General features: G+C 35.8%; 1 protein-coding gene across 2 annotated transcripts in view; it reads left to right on the top strand.

Annotated features, from left to right (window-relative positions):
• TUSC3 (tumor suppressor candidate 3) overlaps positions 1 to 24,461 on the top strand; it is a 111,107-nt gene that overhangs the window by 36,420 nt on the left and 50,226 nt on the right. For both annotated transcript variants that reach the window (XM_051618354.1, XM_051618353.1), the window contains exons 2-5: positions 5,180 to 5,349; positions 15,014 to 15,131; positions 16,133 to 16,273; positions 16,855 to 16,995. In XM_051618354.1, coding sequence (XP_051474314.1) covers positions 5,180 to 5,349; positions 15,014 to 15,131; positions 16,133 to 16,273; positions 16,855 to 16,995 — 570 coding nt within the window. The remainder of the gene's footprint in view (positions 1 to 5,179; positions 5,350 to 15,013; positions 15,132 to 16,132; positions 16,274 to 16,854; positions 16,996 to 24,461) is intronic.

Genomic DNA, 24,461 nt, shown 5'->3' with positions numbered 1-24,461 from the left:
AACAGGCTACTCAGAGCCCCATCCAACCTGCCCTTGAACACCTCCAGGGATGGAGCCCCCACAGCATCTCTGGACAACCTGTTCCAATGTCTCACCACCCTTACAATGAAGAATTTACATCTGATCTCTAACATCAGTCTCTGTTCTTTCAGCTTAAAACCGTTACGCCTCGTCCTCTCACTGCAAGCCTCTGTAGAAAGACCCTCCCCAGCCTTTCTGTAGGTCCCCTTCAGCTACTGGAAGGCCACTGTGAGGTCTCCCTGGAGCCTTTTATTCTTCAGGCTGAACAGGAGAATAGGCTCCCTGAGCCTATTCTCGTAAGAGAGGTGCTCCAGCCCTCAGATAATTTTTGTGGGCCTTCTCTGGACACATTCCAACAGGTCCACATTTTTCTTGTTCTGGGGGCACCAGAGTTGAATGCAGTATACTAGGTGAGGTCTTAACAGGGCAGAGTTAGAGGGGCAGAATCACCTCTCTTGATCTGCTGGCCACACTTCTTTTGATGCAGCCCAGGATGTGGTTGGCCTTCTGGGCTGCAACTGCACATGGGTGGCTTATGTCTAGCTTTTGATCCACTAGTACCCCCAGGTCCATTTCCACAGGGCTGCTCCTCAAGCGTGACCTCCCCCACCTTGTATTCTCATCTTGGGTTACCTCGGCCCAGGTGCAGGATCCTGTATTTGGCCTTGTTGAACCTCATGAGGTTCACCTGGGCCCACTTCTCTAGCTGTCCAGGTCTCTCTGGATGGCATCTCATCCCTCTGGCATATTGACCAAACCACCCAGCTTGGTGGGATCAGCAAACTTGCTGAGGGTGCTCTTAATGCCACAGTCAACCGTGTTAAGGTATTAAGCAACACTGGGCCCAGCACTGACCCCTGAGGGACACCACTTGTCACTGTTTTCCATCTGGACCTTGATCCGTTGACCACTACCCTCTGGATGCGACCATCTAGCCAGTTCCTTATCCACTGAACAGTCCACCTGTCAAGCCCATATCTCTCCAATTTAGTGAGGAGGATGTTGTGGGGGACCGTGTCAAAGGCCTTGCAGAAGTCCAGATAGAGGACATCCACTGCTTTTCCCTGGTCAACTGACGTAGTCACTTCATTGTAGAAAGCCAAAGTAGTACAGATAGTTTCTCTATACTATTATTCTTAGTATAACTAAAAACTGAAAAAGACAGTTAAAAGAATTTGGAATTTAAGCTACATAGATCAGATTGAGAGATTTATAAGATACTTAACAGGTCTTATCAGTGCAGCCTTGTTTTTTTCACTGTGAGTATTGCCCTGAAATAATTACCTACAAAGCTAACATTTCTTGGGGATGTGATGCATGTAAGTGAACAAAGCAGACTCTTCATTAGGGATGGTGATTCAGTCTACATTACCTGGTTTTCTTACATGTAAAGGAAACATGGAAGTCAAGCCACCTCGATTTTTTTTTTTATTTGCAGTATCATAATTCACCATAATTTAAGAAATACTCAACTAAATCTGTAGTTAATTTATCTCCAGTAGCAAGTAAACTATCAAATAATTAATTAGAAGATCTTTGCTTTATTTCTTTCACTATAGAAACTGTGAATTTGAACTACTGGACAGAATTTGAATTTTTTGTTAGGAAAAGGGAATGGCCAGTGCCTCAGCCTTACTAGTTAACAACAGTAGATTGAGTCCCAGCCTATTTACTTTCTGAGGGCTTTTCCTGATACGAGTATCATCTTACAGATCTCGACCCTGCCTTTCTAAAGCTGAAGTCTTCCGTGTTTACATGTTTAGTAGTACTCAGTAGGTACCCTCTTATATTGGAAATAGCTGAAACCTCTGAAAACTGAAAGAAGCAAATTGTAAGAACCAGCGTGTTTCAAGTGAAAGGAGGCTAGTTTGAACACTGAAGTTTTTAGTAGTATCGCAGGGGCTTCATTCTTTGCTTTTTTTAAGTAGCTCTTTATGCCTTAAGTTACCTGTGTGATGTTATTCTGACTGAATGTGAAGTGAATAAAAGGAGGTCTAAAGAAGACAGTTAATTCAAAATATATTTTCAGTAATGTAAGCCCATCAGAAATATGTTTGTATGATAAAGACAATCTGAGGAAACCAGAATAAAGGAGGGACGTCTCTTTACCACACTCCAGCTGCTTTGCTATGATGTGTAATTCCCAGATTAACAATTCTGAATCAACAAGTATTTAAATATTCTTTTTTGTTTGTTTAAAAAAAGGGGGTCTCTGTTGACCATGTCAGCAACATCCATTGGAGAGATAGAGCAAACAGCCTTATGGAAAATCTGGGTGTTTTTTTTGTGTGAGTTTGGTTTTTTTGGATTTATTTTCACCAGAGATACATGGTTTTATTTGGGCCAAAAGAAATTTAGAAAATCTGGCCGAGGAAGATTAACAGTTTAATGAGACAAAATGTATGTATGCAGGATGGTTGTTAATGTTGTTCATTCTTGTAGGCACTGTGTCTTGGGAGAGTGAATAAATAGAATAAATAGAGCTGTGTTTTGAGTAGCTAATCTGCTTGTCACAGAATATGAAAGGGAGAGCTTGTAGATGCCAAGCTCTGTTGGGTTAAGAAGCAGAGAAGGAGATATGGGGGATCACTGGGAAGCGATCCCTAATAGGGAATTGCTTCAGGTGCAGATGCCAGAAGCTGGGCCTGCCAGTATCTTTGGTTTCATAACTTGTCACAGAGTGCCTATGTTTTTGACAGGTGGCTTAGTTGTTTCATCACATTATGGAAAACAGATCTATAATAGATGAACTTTATTGTTTTGCTTTGTTCTTGTTTCAATTATATGGACAGCTTCAAGTAGAAAAGTCTTTTGTTAACCATAGGAACAAAAGTAGACTTATTTAGAATTGCTGTCCCAAGCAGCTTATATCAGTGGGGACTGTTCATCTGCTTAATGAGATTGAGGCCAAAATGCGAATGACTCTGCCCTTACTCCAGAAAAAAAATAAAATAAAAAAATCATAGATAGTCTCTTTATGGATAAAACTTTGTCCTAAATAAAGAATTACTTTCCTTGTTGCATCAGAAAATTTCTGGATATGAAATTTTCTCATTTACGTTTCTAAGGGTTATTTAGTTTTGAAAAAATGCTGTTGTGTCATATTTTCAGTTGTTACAAAATAATGTAGGAACAGCAAGTATTATGGTTTTGTTTGTTTTGCAGATAGTAGCCTTCCTCCTGTTTCCACACATAGATCATACATGTTATTTTATTCTGCCTGGGACGTCAGCTAATAAAAATAAACTAATGATACATTACTGCCTCTTCACCCGTTGATTTAAATATTCGCTATGCTTTTATCAGTAGGCTGTTATCTGTTTACCCTTTTGTAGTTGCTTGCACCAACAAATTTTTATTATTATGCATGAGAGTAATAGAGAAAATTCTGCCTTTTGTTTCTAAATATTTTCTGTCATTTTTCCTTCTCTTTTCAACACTGTTCTTTTACACGAGGGAAAATATTTGACTGGAGGTAGAGATTATAGTTACACCTTTATCCAACAGATTGGCTTTCTATACACTTTTATCTTGAAAACTTGTTCTTTTATTACAAAAATGTCAGTTGCATTCTGAATTATGAAATCCATAAGGCCAGTCTGTTAGCTTGAGAATTTCTTGCAAATAAGTATTTTTTCCCCTTTTAACAGACAGTTAAACAGGTCCGTTTTCTGAGTGTAGTGTCAGAAAAGTGCTTTTTTGACTCAAAGCTAAAGTAGGCAGTGGGACTTTTGGGATGTGCCATATTTTTTGAGCACAGGTACTAAATTTTAAAGTAAAATACACAGCTGAAATGGAAACTTATTTAGTAGTAGATTTATGTGTTTCATTTCATCTTTAAATGAGATTAGGAAAAGGCTGATTACTTAAGCAGTAGTTTATTTGCAACAGGATTCCTAGTGAAACTTTATATGGGACTTCTCTCAGTAAGCCTCTTCCAATATCACTGATTGTTTTGTAGAAACAAATTATACGTCAGTAATGGAGCTAATTTTTTTTCCTCCCCTCTTTTCTCTGTCAAGATTGTACTTTTCCTGTAATATCCTTAATGATATTTTATTGTTTTCTATGTATTTTCTCTGAATAAAGGACTGTTCTGAAAATTCTTGTTTTCTGTATCAAGTAGGATATTATGCATCCTTCCTGAATTAATTTGAAAGTTGTGTTGTTTTATTAGTTCTCTTTGGTTTATCTTTTTGCTCCAGTTATTAATGCTTTTGGAAAAATGAGTACCCATCCTTTTTAGCTCCTTATGTTTTATTGTGCTTTACCAAATGGAGTGCTCATGCAAAACCAGTGAGTTTTTTTTAAATGAACAGAGATTTAATCCAGGCACTGCTAATCCAAGGAAATTTTACAAATGAGTAGGCTTCATTTTTATATAATCTACTTTATGATTCCTTTTAATAAAGAACTTAGGGAATACATTTTTGAAGCAAAACTGCCCAAACCATAATACATGTTTTAATAGAAAAAAAAAAATTGTATTAGTTGCTTCATTGGTATTCTCATAATGAACAAAGCTGTAATCTCTCTGCATTTTGGATTACAAATCTCAGCTAAATTCTGAGAATAGGAATGAAAGCCTAAAAGATTTTTTAAAGGCTTTATAGGGTCAAATAAATATTGCTGTCTCAGAACTGCTTATGATTTACACTGATCAAAGCTTCTTTTGAGCACAAAACTTCAGATGGCCAGGTGTGCCTTATAAGGAGGCCCAAGGGGCATCTTCTCATCTTCTGCTAATGTTTATGATGGAAGTTCTGACAGGCAAAATATATCTGACTGACAATATTCTGTTGTGATTTTTACTAAATAGAATAAATATAACAGGATGCTGCATTTTCTGAAGCTTCCAATTTTTAATGAAAGTTAAATTGTTCTGTTGTTATCCTGTATTTAGACAACCAGCCTTATTCTGTTCCTTTGCCTTCAGTAGCAATCTGTTTGATTTCATTTCATGTATCCTTTCCATTTAAGACCACATTGAATTATTTTTTTTAATACTTAAAATCTTACTTGTCTACACAGAAGAATAAATTGTACTTCCAATATTCTTCATAAGTCTGTAGGAGCTCTGAGGATATAAGGGCAGGATACAGGTACAAAGTGCTTAAATTGAAGTTTAAATATTCTGCATCCTTGTCCTCAATTACAGAATCTTTTGGCTGAGAAGGTGGAACAGCTGATGGAGTGGAGCTCAAGACGCTCGGTCATCCGCATGAATGGAGACAAATTCCGAAGATTTGTGAAGGCTCCACCTCGTAACTACTCAGTGATAGTGATGTTCACTGCTCTCCAGCCGCAGCGGCAATGCTCTGTTTGCAGGTAATTTATACGTTTTCACCTTTATTAAATTATAGTTGAATGGAAGGTACACAACAGAGGAAGACTTTCTCCTTAAGAAATCTGGTATATTTTATTATCTGTCAGCCATGATCTTTTCAAAGACATTTTGCAACAGCAGTGATCCATTACCATTTAATGATATGACACTTCACAGAGTTCTTCAATTAAGAGGTGTCCAAGGCTCTGATGCAAATATGAGTCACCCTGGGATTTCACAGCTTTGGGCAGTTCTTACATACAGGCACCATTTTCCACAAGAAAATGCTTATTGTGGAGTATTGTCTGGCACTGCACTTTGATATGTTCTGGTGACTCCTTTTAGAATACATATTAAAGTGGCTCTAATACTCTTCTCAGTTCAAGATCTTTCTCTACAAGTTCCCAGTTTAATAAGTTAATCCAAAAATTACTAATGATAGACATGGAAATAGGGCCAAGGGACTGAAAGGTAGTCATGCACTTAATTACCTTGTTAAATGGGAAAATGAGCTAATAAAACACCCTTCAGCCAAAGTATGCATTAGAAATTACTGTGTTTAGTAATAGATGAGATTATTGTGCAGGGAGTTCTAAACAGTATTTAAATAGACAGCAAAATACTCCATAGAACTGTGATATACATAAACTGTATATGAAGGAGTATTATTTCTTGGTTTTAATTAGGTGGACTTTAAACAATACTCAAAGCTGGTAAATGTAGCAGCTTGTTAGAATTCTTAGGTGTTGGAATGTGACCTTTACAGTAGAAATTTTAACTTGTGTGCCTGTAGTTAATACACTGTTTTTAATATATTTTACTAGAAATTAATTTTTTTGTCGTTGAAGTCAGTTGGTGAGTTTTTAGGGAAAGTACATAAATTGCATTCCTTTGAGATTCATCCTCCACATCTGAACTGTGAAGGTGAGGGACAGAAGCTTTCCAATATTCCTGAGCCAAAGGAATTTTGCTTAGGAATTTTTGCATGGTTGCTGTTATTTCTTCTCTGTGTTGCTGAGGTTCAACTTTAGGAGATGAAATAGAAGTTCAAAGCTTACCATATTGTTTTAAATAATTCCTTATTTTTCTTTTGAGTAGATAAAGCTACAGGAGATGGACTAAGTTCCGCTTTAAAAGCATCAGTTTATTCATCATTATAATGTCATTAACAACTTGCCTTCTGTTACGTACACCTCTTTTGTAAGGTATTTGAAAACAACATAAATATTGCTGTTGTTAAGGAGCTCAGTTTTGCTTGCAACTGTATTTTTTTTACTGTACTGAAAAAGTCCTATCAAACCTCATTCTGTAATATGCCAGGCTAGTCATTTATATACAGAAGCAACTGAAAATCTTTAAGCATAAAATGAGGGGAAAAATCAACACACTACTTTCAGCTGGGATTTTTTAAATAAGTGTGAAGTTGTGATCCACTTTTTCATGTGAAATAAAAGGAATTTAATGAGTTTGATTTTACTGCATGTAAAACCATTATCAGGAAAATCGACATTTTCAAATCAATGGCTAATTAATGGATGGGAGCACTGAAAGGATATACAGAACTGAAATGCATGCAACTTTGCCTAAAGGAAAAATAGATTTTTAACTTGATCTGTAATGTACTGTGGGAATGTTTTTGTCAAAGATTTAAGTTAACTGTTACTCATGAAAATACTTTCAGAACAATTGAATTGAAAAAGATCAATGTCATATTCCAAATGCAAAAAAACCACTTAGACTGAAATATTTGACTTCAAATAACTTTGTCACAAGAATTAGTACTTTTTCCCCCTACAAAATTGAGTCTGGTTAATTTATGCACTACAGGATTATCTAAAAAAAAAGAAAAAAAAAGGTTTTGTCTTTTCCCTCTGTTGGCTAGATTTGACATTTCAGTATTTTGTCTCTTCTAAATGTCCAGTTTATAAAGAACAGGGGAGGATTTTCAAAAGGGAAAAACAAAAGATACATCTGTGCTTCTGTTGCATAGAGCAAATACTAAGCATTAAAACATTATAAAAAAAAAAAGAAGAAAAAAAAAAGAAAAAAGAAATAACATCGGTTATTTAAAGTGAATGCAAAGTCAGTTTGGTCATCCCAGTTCTCTACCAGCTAATAACTATTGTGCCTGTGCATTGCTAAAAAGTAGTGTAGTTTGGATGTTGTCTGGAAGGCATGAAGGAAAGGTTTCTATCCCAGCTGACCCTTCACCCTCACATCCTTTTTAAAGCTGGAGAAGTTCCAAATTTTGGATAAAATTGGATTGATGTGATCTTAGTCAACACTTCTAAAACACTTTCAGGCATGATATTTAAACATTTTAAAACATTTACCTAGGATCTACATGTGGAACACTGACCACACCTTTCTCAGAGAATCTAAGGCTTTTCTATGTGCAGCAAAGAGGGCATTGTCACATCAATCACATAAATCACTTAACAGTTATGATTTGTGAAAGTATATGGAAGAAATACCAAATTACTCTTGAAATGCTGTGTATTAAGAAGTCCCTGAGACCCCAGATATATAGATAAAACTTTTATATGGAAAAAAAAATACCCTTTCAGTCAAAGGAGCTGATCTTTTTTCAGTAAAACAAAAACATTCTGTGTTGTGTAGGTATTCTCTAGCTAAAGTTACTTAACAGATCTTTTTTTCCAGTGGAATGAGTTGTGTTTCTTTATCATTGCAGGAGATGAATACATAATCTTATGTATCATCTTGAGAAAAAAATATTAAACTTTTTTTGAATACTTTGTTGGCCAGTTATTTTGAAATTTACCTGTTACCCAATGCTAAGCTTGTTTGTTGTGAATGCTCCCTCCCTGGAAGTGTTTGAGGCCAAGCTGGATGGGTCTTTGAGCAACCCAGTCTTGTGGGAGGTGTCCTTGCCCATGCAGGGGGTTGGAACTAGATCATCTTTTAAGGCCCATTTCAATGCAAGCCATTCTATGTTTCGATACATTGTATTGTTGTATTTAATTATTTCTTTTTCCTTAATTTTACTTGATTTGTTTCTAATTTTTCACATTACCCCTTTCCAATATATACTTTTGAAACTTAGAAATCATAGTCTACATTTATTCCTTGCCCAAAATAAATTAGATTGATTTATAGTTTTTTATAAAAAGCAACTAGCAGTTTGTTGTCTTTGAGACAAGAGATTGGTTCTGTATTCATTATAATGAAGTATTTTTACAAACCATGGACTGAAAATATATCTGTAGGCTATCTGAATGAATCCAGTCCTAACATATGAAGGCTTCCATAAACCAGCAGCTCTGTATAGATGCTAGTAGTGTCTCTAGTCATGCCTCTACAGTGTTTCTCAAGGAAATTGTCTTTGTCCTAAAGCAGAATTCGGAGTACAACATTTCCATCGGGCTTTGTGGAAAAGCAAATTTCAAGGTTCAATTTTCTGGTCCAAAAAACACTGAAAGCCATCTGATGCTTTCACAACTATATAAGTGGTAGCAAAAATGTCAGTTTTCCTGTCAAGGCGATTATTCAGGTTCGGTGTGACGCAGCTGGTAATGAGAGGTGAATTTAACCATAACAGATTAGATAGCCTATGTGCTGTCAAATGTGAAGTCATTGGTAGGGGTATGTGTTTCTACGTTTCTACGTTTTCTGTGTGTTGAAGATGTGGGGTTTTTCTCCATGCACTTTTGGAAATATGTTTGATTAAACAGTTTTTGTCCCAGAAAATGTCTTAATTGACTTTACTATTCCTTGTGTATATGCTCTGCAGCAGCACATTGGAAGCAGATACTAAAGAGCACTTTGATGCACTGTGGCGATGAATCAGTCTGGATTTATTTTTTTTTCTTGTTTGGATGAACAGTCAGAAATAATCTACATCTGAACAGTGATTCATCAGACCAGCTTCCCTTTTTCCTTTGTACTTAGGTATTCAGTCAACTAGATGCTTTCTCTCTGTTACCAACATCAATCACACTACTAAAAAAAGTTACGTAGTTATGTAATGAGAACAAAAGAATGGTCACTCTGACAGCAGCATAGAATCATAGAATCCTAGGGGTTGGAAGGGACCTCAAAAGATCATCTAGTCCAACCCCCCTGCCAGAGCAGGGTCACCTAGAGTACATCATACAGGAATGCGTCCAGGTGGGTTTTGAATTTCTCCAGTGAAGAAGACTCCACAACCTCTCTGGGCAGCCTGTTCCAGTGCTCTGTCACTCTCACAGTAAAAAAAAAATTTCTGATATTTACCTTGAACCTCCTATGCTCCAATTTGTATCCATTACTCCTTGTCCTATCACTGGTCATCACTGAAAAAAGCTTAACTCCATCTTCTTGACACTCACCCTTTACGTATTTGTAAACATTGATGAGGTCCCCCCTCAGTCTCCTTTTCTCCAAACTAGAGAGACCCAGCTCCCTCAGCCTTTCCTCATAAGGGAGATGTTCCACTCCCTTAATCATCTTTGTGGCTCTGCGCTGGACTCTTTCAAGCACTTCCCTGTCCTTCCTGAACTGAGGGGCCCAGAACTGGACACAATACTCCAGATGCGGCCTCACCAATGCAGAATAGAGGGGGAGGAGAACTTCTCTTGACAGACTAACCACACCCTTTCTACTGCACCCCAGGATGCCATTGGCCTTCTTAGCCACAAGGGCACACTGCTGGCTCATGGTCATCCTCCTGTCTACCAGGACCCCCAGGTCCCTTTCACCCACACTGCTCTCCAGCAGGTCAGCCCCCAACCTGTACTGGTGCATGACATTTTTCTTCCCCAAATGCAAAACTCTACACTTGCCCTTGTTGAACTTCATCAGGTTTTTCCTCGCCCAAGTCTCCAGCCTGTCTAAGTCTCTCTGGCAGCACAGCCTTCTGGTGTGTCAGCCACTCCTCCCAGCTTGGTGTCATCAGCAAACTTGCTGAGGGTACATTCTGTACCCTCATCCAGGTCGTTGATGAAGATGTTGAACAACACCGGTCCCAGTACCGACCCCGGAGGGACTCCACTAGTCACAGGCCTCCAACTAGATTCTGCCCCATTGACTACAACTCTCTGACTTCTTCCTTTCAACCAGTTCTTGATCCACCTCACTGCCTGATCATCAAACCCATACTTGATCAACTTATCTACAAGGATGCTGTGGGAGACGGTGTCAAATGCTTTACTGAAATCAAGATAAAAGCATCTTCACAGAGAGAAGAGACTTTCTCAGCTTGTACTATGTGTTGCATCCAGGCAACCAATAACTAGTAGCCTGACTTGAATTCATTTTTGGGTGAAAATTATCTTCCAGCTTCTCTGCACTTTCTTGCCTCTTGCAATCTGTTCCTCCATTTTTTTTCTCACTACATTTTCCTAAATGGATCAGCACAATTTTATCAACCAGACTTCGATGACTGCCCCTCCCTGTTCCACTGATTATTAGCACTTTGATTTTCAGCTGCACATGGGCTCTAGGCTGCTGAAACCATCACTGTGCTTGATTGTTCCTCTACATTGTTAATTCTTACCACTAGCTGCTTTTTTGTTGGTTTGTTATTGTTGTTGCTGTGCCATCTAATCACTCCATTAGCAAAATACGTCTTCTATTTTGCTTTCTAATCTCTGCTTCTCTCATCTCGCTGGCAAAAGCAACCATCTCTGCTTTGCATACTGGTGCATAACAGAGATTGTCTTGTTTGTTGCCAAACAGTTCACATTTTTGTCTGGTTCATTTTTCAAATTCATTACTGGAGTGTTTTAATTTAGAAAGGGTTACCTGAGTCAGAAGTAAAACTGGTCACTTGAATTTTTTCCCTGACAGCTGAAGCCCATCAACATATTGCATATTTTGTTTCATTGGGCGTTTTTCTTTGGAGTAGTGTTTCTTGAGGAGACTAGAGCAGCATCAGAGGCTAAAGATACTGAGTTTCAGTAGGTGGTGTCTGTACCTTGACCTGTGACAGTAGTTTGTTATGTGATAATTGACAAAACCTGTAAAAAAGGTATTTATATATCTCTTGATTTTCAAGCAACCTGAAACATGGATTTTGTTTTGTTTACTTTCTACTATGCTTGTTTTTGCACATGAATTCCCAAATATTTCTTTTAAAGATGTAACTGAGCCTATTTGAATCATTGCAAGTCAAGATTAAAGCCTAGAATTAGTATGATAAACGAGGAGGAGGAGGAAAACTGGGAAATGCAACAGACTATAGTAATGGCAAGTGACTGTGGAGACAAGCTTATAAACTGAACAAACTAAAAATTGTGTTGTTTCCATCCTGGAGAATGTTTAGTAGTATTTTACTGTGGAAATAACAAACCTGCGTCCAGATTCTTAGAAAACAGTTTTTCAAATACAGCATTTTTGAAGAATAAGCTAGAAATGGCTGGTAATGCAGAGAAGTATGTGTAGCCAGTAATTTTTTCACCCCCATGGTGACCAGACTACTGCATTTTTAAAAGCATTAGAAGTTTAGTTGTATTGAAAAGAGCACCGATTACTCCCATTATCTGACATTGTGTGTGTGTATAAATAAATACGCGCATGTGTAAATACATGTACACTATATGTAATATATGTAGGACATGAGGTAGATGTTTTCCAAAGGCTTTTGTTCTGGTTGAGTAACAAGGCTGAATTCCATCAGAAATTATTAATGGCATCTATTGGAATAAGCTTGTAGTTACTGCAGAAAGCCTGCTGCAGGATGAGCTCCAAGTAAACTCCTTAAGCTAATCCCTCTGTATTTCTTACAGGATTATATAAAGGTAAATTTTAATTCAGTATGTAGTTTTTATATTTTTAAGTTTGAGCTTAATGTAATATGTGTTCCATAGAGGGCTCTGAATGTAGCTGTGTTCTGCTGTTGACACAATGTACAGAAGGAAATGACAAAACGAGAGAAGTTTCCACCTAATTTTAACATCTACCCTATCAATGAGACCTGCAGGAAAAGGTTTTTAATGTAGAGAAGTGGGGATTTCTGATCCTTTCCCTGTTAAAGAACATATCCCAGAATACTGTTTTCACGTAGCCTGTCAAAGAGCAGGTCAACAGCAAAAAGAATTCTGACAGTCAAGGAGGTGTGAATAAACAGGATCCTGTGCCTTTTAGTTTTTTACTGACTAATCAAGAGCAGGCAGTGAGAAAGCCATAGGTCACTTAACTGTATTAAGAGGAAATTATCTTTTGAACTTTTGTTCAAAGAAGGAACAGGAAATGTGGAAGGAGCTGTTGAAAGTTCTGCAATTGCTTTTCTAGTGCACTTCAGGATCTTGATAGAATTATTGATGTGTCCTCTTTAACAAGGCAGTAATCTTATGCTTGAATCATAATAGACTCCTTATTCTTTCTGTGGTCACATTTTAATTATTATTTTTTTTAACTTTGCAGCTTCTACAAAATATGGTCTTGTAGTTTTTTTTCATCTGAAGAATATTGGAAACTTCATGGGATGCTGCAAATAGAATAGCATGGATTTTAGCTTGTTTTCTCCAATTATAGATACCTAGGTTGCATAAACAGTGTAATTTTCAATTACTGTCCATACTCTTCTTATTTTGTCATGTGTGATGAGTTTTCTGGACATATTTGTAGATTATTTAGTCCTTTTTGTCATTTTGAGTCACCCTAAAGAAAAATAAATAAGCATTCTGAATTGATTATCTTCTCAATACTTAGAAATCAAAATACATACTTAGCGCCCTCTCTTACTTTTGGGAACACCATTCAAAAAAAAAAAAAAAAAAAATTGAAAATTACTATGGAGATAAATTGCAACATTGATCAGTTTACTTTAAATAGATGATTACAAATGGGTAGGTGACCTAGTAGTGCATTATTTGCTAGTTGTGCATTTGTAAGTGTTTTGTACAGTCTGCCAAAAAACAATGCTTTATTTCTTTCATTGGCAAATAATTCCAAAGTATTTTTTATTATTTTTCTAATATTCCTTTTGTGTTTTCCTTAATATAATGTTGGGCTAATAGAATAAAATTAATGTAATTCAACTCAGACTATTCAAATCTGATTATTTGCCACAGACACCCACAAAATTCATCTTTTCAAATGAAATATCTAATATTCGATGAGCATCTCTTGCATAATGGAAGAAATTTCTGTAGAACGTTTTTTTAGCAGCTTACTTTTCAGTTGAATTTTCTAGGTAAAAGTAATAGCATCATTCTCTTTTGATCCGGACACTACTTTCTAGTAGCTGGTTAATATTCCTGATGTTGTTAGTTCCTGTGTTGCTATTATTATGCAATTCTTAAGAGGTGACTGTAGCAGCAATAGCATTTAAATCTTCTCCATCTATCAAAAAATTCTGTCAAAATAAAAAGGCTGCTAAAATGTTATTATTCTAATGAGTTCATACCAAAAGAATTTCTGCCCTATGCCTTTGTGGTATTTAATCTCATGATAGAGATAGGTAGGTAAGAAGTGACAGATTCATATTGTCTGATGTTAATTGGAGGCCAATTTTTTTGGGGTCAAGTGCGTATGTTTTTTACTATTATTGTATTGGAAAAGGAGTAACCAACACTACAGAATTTACTAATGTGATTGTATCACCACTGTATCCATTGGACATTATATATTGGATTGTAGGATGTTCTTCATTCTGTATATGTTAATCCTGTAACTTTGTATTCCTGTCCCTCCTTGTTTCATTTTTCACACCCCTCAAGAGCTGCTATTAAGTGTGAGGATGAAACTGTGCTTTGATTCTGTTGTCGAAAATCTAAGACAACCCTTTGCAAAAAGATGCTTTCTGACTTACACTTTCTACCTTGTATATTCATTCAGAGTATTTCAAAGATGCAAAATACATATTGATCAGTGGGAAGAGTCTTCTAATAGTGGGGACATAACTGGAGTATCTGTTTCCCAGAAATACTGTTTCATCACAAGTGAGAGGTAGATTAAGAAAGATAGCATCAAGATGCACTGATTTTTATCTTGTTCTTATAATAAAAATGGTCCAGCTTTAATATAGCAGGTTTAACAGAAGAGTGCCCTACAGAGATTAAGGTTTTACAACATCTCTTTGATGTTGTCTGATGCTGCCCTCTTCAGGTTGACAGTGAATATGTTAGTTTGCTTTATGTTAGTATCTGTTTCTAGAAAACAATCTAATGCCTAAATCACATTTTTTAATTACTGCAAACCCTACCCTTTAAGTAAACGTGTTAAGTAGCAGATTTTACTCTATCAGATAATAGGGGTAGAAGCCGAGTTTCATTTAAGATAATTTCCCCAGTGCTTAGCAATTCCTATGGCTCTGCTATTTTAAGAAGATTGCTACTTTCACATTTCCACATTATTTTCCCACTAGTTTCAGAATTCCTTATGTGCAGCTGTCTCCAGGAAGTAAAACTTGGTATCATGCTCAAGGGCCGTGTAAGCATCTCTTTGCATGGTTCTGTTAGCAGACTTACGTGATGCTTGCCACTCAGGCCACTCCTGTTTTCTGAGACTTAAGTGTCAAAAGCATTACTTTTTGTTACTGTGATCTTGGGATGTCACTGGTATAGTTTGGGGAAGGCAAACTTGAACCAAAGTGTTTTAATTGGTAGTATGGGTGTTGAGAATGATACTGCAAGTGTAATTCATCTAATCGCTGCATCTTGTTACAGAATCTTCACTTGCCAGTGAATGTCACACGGATGTACATTTGTTTCTTTTCCTTGACAGGCAAGCTAATGAAGAATATCAAGTGTTGGCTAATTCATGGCGCTATTCATCTGCTTTTTCTAACAAACTGTTTTTCACAATAGTGGATTATGATGAAGGGGCGGATGTTTTTCAACAGGTAAATGCTGGATACTGTAAAAAGTGTAATTTTAGGACTAAATGTTGATTTGCTTAATGATTCAAGACAAATTATTTTCTGTTTGTAGGTGTGTACCTCTGTGTTTTGTATACAAATCCTTCCTTTTTAAAAACACTGGGTACTGTGGTTCCTATGACATAAGTGAAGACAGATTATACCAGTAGCCACTTGTAAGATTTTCCAAATGAAGGTTATAATATTTGTTTATAGATGATATTTATACGTAGGTGAACTTTTTTCAACTCATTATCAGTGTTGTTTTTTTAGAAATAAGTGCAATGCAACTAGCATTAGCATTTTAAGATTTCTCTTATTTTATATTTTGGGAAAAAAGCTCTTAGCCAAAAGAGCCTTTAAATTACTTTTGTATAATACAATATTCTTCAACTCCAGTAATATTTGTATTAGTCTGTCTTGAAGCCAGTGGAAAGCTAGATACATGGTTTAGTCTAATTAATTTTGGATTGGTGGCCACTAGGCGAGAGAACCAATGTTGAGGGAAGATTTAGATTAGAAGTTAGGAAGAAATTCTTTACTGTTAGATGGTGAGGCGTTGGAACAGGTTGCCCGGGGAGGTTGTTGATCCTCTCTCTCTGATTCTAAGCTATTTGAACCCTTTTTGTTTTCCCTAGAATTATAACCTAATATACTTTAATAGATTGGATGGTTGTGGGTTCTCTGTTTTACTAATTGCAGGAAAGTTCTTGCAGTACGTAAGAACTTTAAAGCATAAGGTACTTGTACTCAGAGAAGCTTTGGCTGAAATAATCTGAATAATTAAACAAGCCAGAGAATGTACTGGAAGGAGTATCCTCTGTGTAGTCTTTTTACAGCACTGTAAGTGAAGATGTATATAAAAAAAAGTAATGTATGAAAACGATATTTTTTGTGCTAATTAGACTTGTTGTCTTATATCAAAGCTGAGCATTTTTTAGGATAGATTTGCTAATCTTTTTCTGCTATTTTTCCTGATTTTGTAGCTGAATATGAACTCTGCTCCGACGTTCATGCATTTTCCTCCAAAAGGTAAACCCAAGAGGGCTGACACATTTGATCTGCAGAGAATCGGATTTGCAGCTGAGCAGCTAGCTAAATGGATAGCTGACAGAACAGATGTTCATGTAAGTCTTCTGACAATTGTAGAAGTTGAAGCTGAATGTATCTTTGTGTAATCTCAGACAGGCTGATGACATATTCCATCTTTCCTTAATACCTTTTTTCCTCAAGGGTAGGTTCTAGAACACATTAAAAAAAATAAAGTAAAATGGTACTTGCAGTAAATTCTGCAGTATATTCCGTATATATTATATATATTATATATATATTCTGCTATATTCCGTTCTTGTTTTGTTAAAGTTTATGAAGTCTCATTCTGCATGAAAACAAGGAGTGATATCGTGGTAAGTAGTTGTTAATGAGTAAAACTATGAACAAAAAAGATAGATCTGAAGTTAACTGCTCCTAATTCAGACACAATCCCCAAGAAATAATGTTTTGGAGTTGAACAGTTCAAAATCATGCTTAAAAAATTTTTCATATTATGTGCTTATTAAAGGAAGTACTCTTTTTATTAAAGGAAGTACATAAGGGGTTAGTTTTTCTGACTGAAACAGCATTTCAGCTGCTCCCTGTGTATTTATATGGAAGATGATCTGTACATTTGCATTTATTTATGATCTGTATTTGCTTTTATCTTTTCCAGATTAGAGTGTTTAGGCCTCCTAACTATTCTGGTACAATTGCATTGGCTCTTCTCGTATCTCTTGTTGGTGGCTTGTTATATCTGCGAAGAAATAACTTAGAATTCATCTACAATAAAACTGGCTGGGCCATGGCAGCTCTGGTATGCGGATTTTCCTTACTAATATGCTTCTTATTAGATTCTTAGCATAGGTGTCATATCATATATTTGCATATCATATATTTGCACATGAAATTAAAAACCATTGTATTAATACATTGTTCAGAATTGTACTGTCAGACAAGGATTTGTAATCTAGATTTTGGAGCTAATTCTCATAAGCCGTGAGTATCAGTTCCTATGAGTTGTTCACTTGAAAATTAGCAAATTCTGCTAGTTAGTTGCTGATTCTTGTTTGAACTTTAACAAGAAAATATTTCTAATAAAAACTTAATAATGTTCACTGCTGTCATTCAACTTGTCCGTTTCTGTAAAAACAGTAATTTTACTGCTTTTTTTTTTTTTTAGTGTGGATGTTAATGCCAGGCAGAGTGTAATGAAAGGTTAAGAAAAGTAACAAAGGCTTTTATATGTTCATAAGAAGTTAATAAAATAACTAAGAAACAAAGAAAAAGGTGGAATTATTTCCAAAACTGATTTCAGTAGTACTGACCTTAACATTCCACTTTAAACCTAAATGAGAATCAGACAATCTTACGGGGTTAACTCTGAGAAAATCCTAAAAATAACCAATACTCTGTTTGAAATATTAGTGAGCTAAAACTCCCAAGGCCACAAGTAATGAATAAATATTCAACATGCCTAATAGTGTATTGCAGTGTGTTTATTTGTATCATAGTTTTCAAATAACTGAGCAGATTGATGAGAAATGTGGACTGTCCAGTTTTAGAAAATAGCATGCAAGGATGATAGATGACAGTTTGGGTCTATCAATAAGTACTAGTTGAGTCTTGATAGAAGAGGAAATCTGAGGAGCAGCATCTAGGGCTTAATTTTCAGAAACAGAGTTAGGAGCATGGCTATCAACACTAGTGTAGGGTTATGAAGTCCAATCCAACGTTTTACAGCTTAATAGAGCTCCTTCCTTCTGTATTAGGAACATATTAACTGAGAACAGTACTTTTAAAAAATCTGTCCGTGTATTTTGTACAGCATCAAGTAAAATTTTCTTTTTCCATGTAAATTTTTATTTATTAATTTCATAATTTCAAAGACTTTTTCTTAGTTTGCAACAACGTGAATCAACCTTCCTAGAAAGCACATGGCTAGGATTGTAGATAGAAATTCACAGAAATTCACAGAGCATGAGTTTACATGTGCAGCACCACTGATATCTTATATCTCATTTTGGCTCTCTTTCCTATGAAAGCTTGGACCAGATGGCCTTTTGAGGTCTTCTCCAACCGGGGGTATTCTGTGCTTCTCTGTATTTTAGCTCTGCTAGAAGTAGATTACTGACATATCCTATAGTTTGTTTTTCCTTTTCAAAGCTACAGCATATTGATGTTTTACTGTTCTGCTCCAATTCAACAATATGAGAAGATACATTCTTTTTTGGCACTTTCTTTCAGCTGAAGAGTGCATTGGTAGCATTTATGACATCAGTTCAAAGATAAAGTTACCTAGTACCTGTTGAGCTGTAGTTCATTTTTATGCTTTAAATATTAACAAGATCTTGAAGCAAGCTCTTTATTCAGGGTTCCTTAATATTTGTCAGTACTCTTGAATAATGGCTGCTGATAATGCTGTTTTCTCTCATGTGCTCTCATATAATTTCCTGGTAGTGTACATGGAATACATTTAAAGCTTAAGGAGTTTTTTAATCTACCCTGTACACTGAGGAAGGAATAAAGAACAAGATTTCAAATAAACCACCTACCAGACTAGATTTCAAGTAGAATGATGTTTCCTTTTGATCTAGAGAGCCAGGGGCAGAATGTTTTATTTGTTCGAGGATGTCATTTGGAGTATCCTGAACTCTAGCACAGAGTTTTGACAGTTGTCTTCCATTGTAAGTCTGTTCAATATTTAGTTCAATATATTTTTCTAGATTACCGGTATTTTTCAATGATAATACTTTTAAAAGATGAACTATCACCAGAAAGCTCAAATTTTATATATAGCTTTTTTGGGACTCCTAATATTTAGAGATCACCTGAGTAAAACAATAAATAACACACTGGGCTTTGGATCAGAAGTTTAATGTTTGAATGTTTTGGGGAATTGTTTTTTTGTTGTTTGGGTTTTTTTTGTCTTGTAGAGGTTCAAAATCAGTTATTCAAGAATCATTCCATTACAATCTACAATCAATAAATAGTTGGAAGACATAATTAACTTTCTAATTAAATTAAGAAAATTAACATATCAATTCATTTCAAAACTATTTGCTGTTCTCCTTAACAGCATCTGCACATTTTACATCTAAATGTAACTATAATTTGCAATAGCTTACAATCACATTCAGCTGAACCCCTGTGGAAAGGGTCAATATCCAAATGTGATCAAACATTTAAACAATTTATGTTAATGCCATGCAGTAATTGTCATCCTGCTGATTGTATTGAGAAGCAATAATATAGTTAAAAGGAATTGAAATTCCATTAATGCCATTTATTGTTGTTGCTAATACTATTTCCTGTAAAATTCTGTTTACTTTAAAAATGAATAATACTTACAGGATATTTTAGAAAACAGTATTATATCTGAAAATTTAAAACAATTAACATGGCATTGAGCCAAAGCTTCTCTCTTTTGTTCGTTACAGTTCTTCTGCTTTCACAATGTTGTCAAAGCCCCATACTGCAAAATGTTTTAGCAAAGATCATGCGGTTACCTGAGGTCCTTTTGATTTTATTTAGATGTGCACAGACCTACAAATTAGTGTTATAAGTTCTTTATGGTGGAATCAGCAGGGACTCCAGATTGCAGGCTTTTGCACAGATGACTTCAGTTGTGTAAAATGACAAGAATATGTCAAGGTCCATATAAAAAAATGGATAGTCTTTAATATATTCATTCTGAGGTACTGTGTAGTTATGATTCTCTTACAAAGAGCTTTTTTTCTAACAATAAAACTTAGACTTCTTTTTTTATAATAGCTTATTAAAAGGAAAAACGGAGAAGATTGTTTCTAGTTAAGGGGAGCAAGTTATAACGAATAAAATGCTTTTATGAAGGGTATAAATAACAAATACTTAATTATATCCTTCATGAATATTTTTTCCTTTTTGAAATTTAAAAAACAAATTAAAAAGGGAAAGCCTGGCAATATGCATAAAAAACTGCAGGAAGCCCATGGTTTTAACAGTAGCATTGACAATTACTTTGTTCCTTGTTGGCAGTTCTTTTTATGGATGTTGCAGAACTGAGGAAACACGGGAGCTTTTTGCTAAAAGCTGTAGTTTTGGGTGTTGATTGGTTTTGGGGAGGCATTGTACTGCTGGATAGCCAGCATTCATTAACTAGATGGAAAATAACATTTTTAATTTCAGCTGGAACTCTCTCACAGATATTGTAGAATTCAGTAACTGAAAACTATCATTACAAACAGACAAGTCTCTTGTTTTCTTTTCCTTGTTTTTTAGAGCTGCTTAGTTGGTTTTAAAGAGCTTTTGTACTCCCAGATGTTGGATACTTCTTATGTAAAATGCCTCTCTGCCTGATTGAGTGATCTGTTCCTAAATATTAGAAAAAAAATTCTCAGCATAAAGTGCCTCTGATGTTTTTACTAGAAGAACAGAGGATCCCAGAAATGTTGACTGAAGTTATATTTAATTTCTTCATTGATTCCAAAAGGTTGTGTCTCATAGGTCGTATTTCTGGCACTGGTTTAGGAGAATATTTAGGAATGCAATTTTTAGTGATCCATGTAGTAATGTTGTGCTAGACTTCCAGAAGCAAAACCAGATCTTTCATCTCACACATTGATTGCAATGCCAGTTCACACAAGGCTGTTGAACTGTTGAGTCCTCAACATTAGATTGTGCAACAGCAGTGCCATTAGGGGTTTCATTCCCTCTTTGAAGCACTGCAGACTCTGGTTGTAGCTTATGTGCCTTAGGCGTCTTTACTCGCAGCATTACCCAAAAGGCTTTTAGGATGGTAAACCAGGATGACTGAGTCACAGTACTTAATATCCCAAAAGATGTCTTTTGAGATCACATCCAAAATTTATCCCCTCGGTTATTTTAGACTTTAATTCAAATTCTATCTATGGATATTTTTTTCCTCTGACATGCGAGCACAAAGATGAGGAAGGACTTCAGTCCTTAGGTATTTGAAGAGTCCTGTTCTTTTATACTGAAAATGAGAAGCAATTTAGATTCTTTTTGAGGCTCTTCATTTCTTAAGCAGAGAGAATAAAAGGTCAGATGGTATAAACTGAGGAAATTTCTAACATTTTAGATAAGGAATTGTTACATTTTAAACAACAGTACTGGTGCTGATAGTTTATTTTTTTGGTTGTCTAGAATGTGAACTACTAGAGGGCTTCTTAAAGCATATTCTTTATAAGACTATCATTGTGGTTTTCTGCATGCAATTTTCAGTTTTGTTTTATGTGAATATTTCTGATTTGCCTTGTATACCTGTGGAATCTGGGAAGACAAAGTTTGTGCTCAGATTAGAAGGCAGCTGCCTAGGAGTTAACTCTATTTGGCAAAATATATCCAGTCAAAAAGAACAAAAAAAAAAAAGACAAAAAAAGGACAAAAAAAAAAAGACAAAGCATGTGTTTGCTGTTGTCATAACAGTTAATGGTTATGAGAAATATGTTCTGTGCTGATACACTCCACAGTACCTATACTGGACAGTACATTCATCATGAGTTCTTGCTCCAAAAGAGCTTGAAGGGTATTATGGCTACTAGTGAGTTTTTTACCCTCTTCTGGGAATGAGGATAAAAAAGTAATGTATTTTAATTAAAGATACAGCTAGAAAAAGTCAGGCCCTCTGTGTGAATAGACATCTCAAAAGAACAGCAATACATGCAGTTTATTAATTTCTTTCTCTTACTGTGGTTAGAGGTTTTAGAGATGCACAGTAATACCCTTTAAAGATACAGAAATCTGTTCTCTTTGCTTCTGTATTTTACTCCGTGGCCTTGAATTGTACATCTCCTATTAGAGATTCCAATGAGTTGTGGGTTGCTGTTCAGAAATTGAGTACAGAAGTTGCAGCTCTGTAGCCTTTGAGTACAAAAGCGAAGTTAAAGTCCATAGAAAGTATTACATTTATTTAAAACAGTTATTGTGAAATTCCTAAAATTTATGTACACAGAACACTATATAAATTAAGTACAGAACTGGCTGCTGGTGTCCCCTCTTTTTTTGAAACCATGGTTGACTTTAACTATATTCATGAATGAGTCTAGAATTTAATTATTTTTGATGTGTTGCAAAGTATTTGCCACATTCTGGAGCTTAAACTTTCAGAGAGAAATCTGATTATCTGCTTCGTATAATATCTGCTAGTAGGAAGTTTCACTTCCAAATGCATACCAAATGGCTTTTAAAGTCTCTAGCAATCTTGTTTAATAAACTAGGAAATAGTGTTAAACAGAATTTACGCCTTTGAGAAAGTGATGTATAGAACCCAAATAGTTTGACAAAGCTTGCAAGCCCAAGAACAGTCAAGAAATCCTGCACGTGTACCTGTAAAGTTGATTCTTGCAAGCTGCTGGGGGGGGCTCTTGGTGCTTATTTCCTTTGCGTTGGTTCTTAAGGAGCCTTGTGGTTCACACAAGTGCACTATGGGTGAGCTCAAAGCAGTTTCTCTCTTGGCAAAACTAGGGCTGACATCACGCACTGTGAAGCCATCAGGAAAGCACTGCTTGCCTCTTGTTAACAAGATCTTGAGCAGTCCTATCAACACATACAGTGTACTCATCTAGGACTGGTAATAGGGCCGTAATGTGCTGTAGCATGTCTGTGTATGCAAACAAATCTTCTGTTTGATTTTATCATTTAGTTTTACAATAAGCAGTTGTCAATTTTATTAATTATTTTTTTTTACCTTGTTGATTGTAATAGGACAATATAGAACAAAGCAAAATGAGCTTGACTGTAAGTGCTATCTGTAGCATATGGCATGCTTGGTTAAGAGGTATGATGGAAGTGCTCTCTTCTTAGGAAAGGGAGAAGCTGGAGAATGTTTTTTGGCTCCTGAAGAGGTAATTTTTAAACACAGAGTAGAGGGGAGGAAATCATGGAAGATCCATAATGTTGTGTAATAGATTAGTTTGTTCAGTCACTAACAGTCTGAAATGGAAGAGTATGAAAGATGCCTTCAGGATAAAAAACCAATTAACTCTTTCCCTTTCAATAAGGAAATTAATACTTGGAATTTGTTTCTCTCCACTGTTGTCTCCTAGGTATTTTTTTGTTAGACATTACCATGTTGTGAGATGTTGTATTTATATTGGCAAACATAAAAATCATGAGTAATTTGAGAGATTTGTCCATTATAAAATATATGACTATATATAAACTGGGATTTTTTTTTTTATGTTCTAGTATGGAAGCAGATTTGGCCCTAGAGAATGTAAATTAAATACAGTAATTTAAGGATGAGTAAAATGACTTCTCACAGAAAACAAACTTTCAGAGAAACACAGTTTGTGTACTCTATGCATCTGTTCTCTTTTGACGTTTTACTTTTTGGCCGACTTCTGGCCTTTCACGATATCTCTTTCACCTCACTTTTATTACCCACATTTTCATTTTCTACACTTTTCTATTTTCACATAAGACATCTCCTGTCTGATTCATTGCCAAAATTGTGGTATAAATTCCTCTGCTAAAACAATCTGCAAGGTACAGAAATAAGTATCAGTTACCCTTTCTGTGTAATTAAAGCATTTTCTCTCTTCATTTCTTTGCATATTATTAATTAAAACATAATCCTTTTGCTAGTAATCAGTACCAGAATGCTTTCATCTTTCATTCTAATTACTATACTGTTATATTCCAAATCCAAAGACCAAATTAAACACACCTTATATTTAAAGCCAAGAATCTGTTCTTAGTCTAATGGAAATCTTTCTACAACAAAGAATTATTAAACTTTTTTCCCCCATTATTTTCTATTTCTTACAAGGGCAAAAAGTCTCAATAATGGTAATACAATTAAAATTATTATGCACATACTTCCTAGTATCTTTCCCTTTTTCTGCTATCATGGTTACTTTTCCACTGTTTCTGGATCTTGATATCATTCATTGGCTTCCATTTGAGGTGAGGGGGTGCTATGGTGAGTTGTCAGTGTTCCAGGTTCTTTGCTGGGAGGATTATGCTGTGGTTGCTTTCTTGCTCTTGGGTCCACTTGGGACTACTTTTACACTTCATGCTTCCTTCAATGGTCTGCAACTACATTTTACGTCAAAAATTAATAAGTAAATGGGGATTGTCTTACATACATTGAATGCTTGTAATTTGTTCTCTTCCTTAAAAACTGGTTTTGACTGGCTCCCATGTCTGCTTCTTTAAATCACCATGGGTGAATGGTGAATTAAAGAAATATGTATAGGCTTGAGGTAATATTTACAGGCTTGGGCTCTCTGGTGTAATCCTGTGCTCCTTTTCTTGTAATTCCATACTGGTTCTCTGATC

The sequence above is a fragment of the Apus apus genome, chromosome 4 (assembly GCF_020740795.1).
Source record: "Apus apus isolate bApuApu2 chromosome 4, bApuApu2.pri.cur, whole genome shotgun sequence".
NCBI lineage: Eukaryota > Metazoa > Chordata > Aves > Apodiformes > Apodidae > Apus > Apus apus.
Note: the sequence above shows the minus strand (reverse complement) of the source record. Positions and strands in the feature narration are given on the sequence as shown.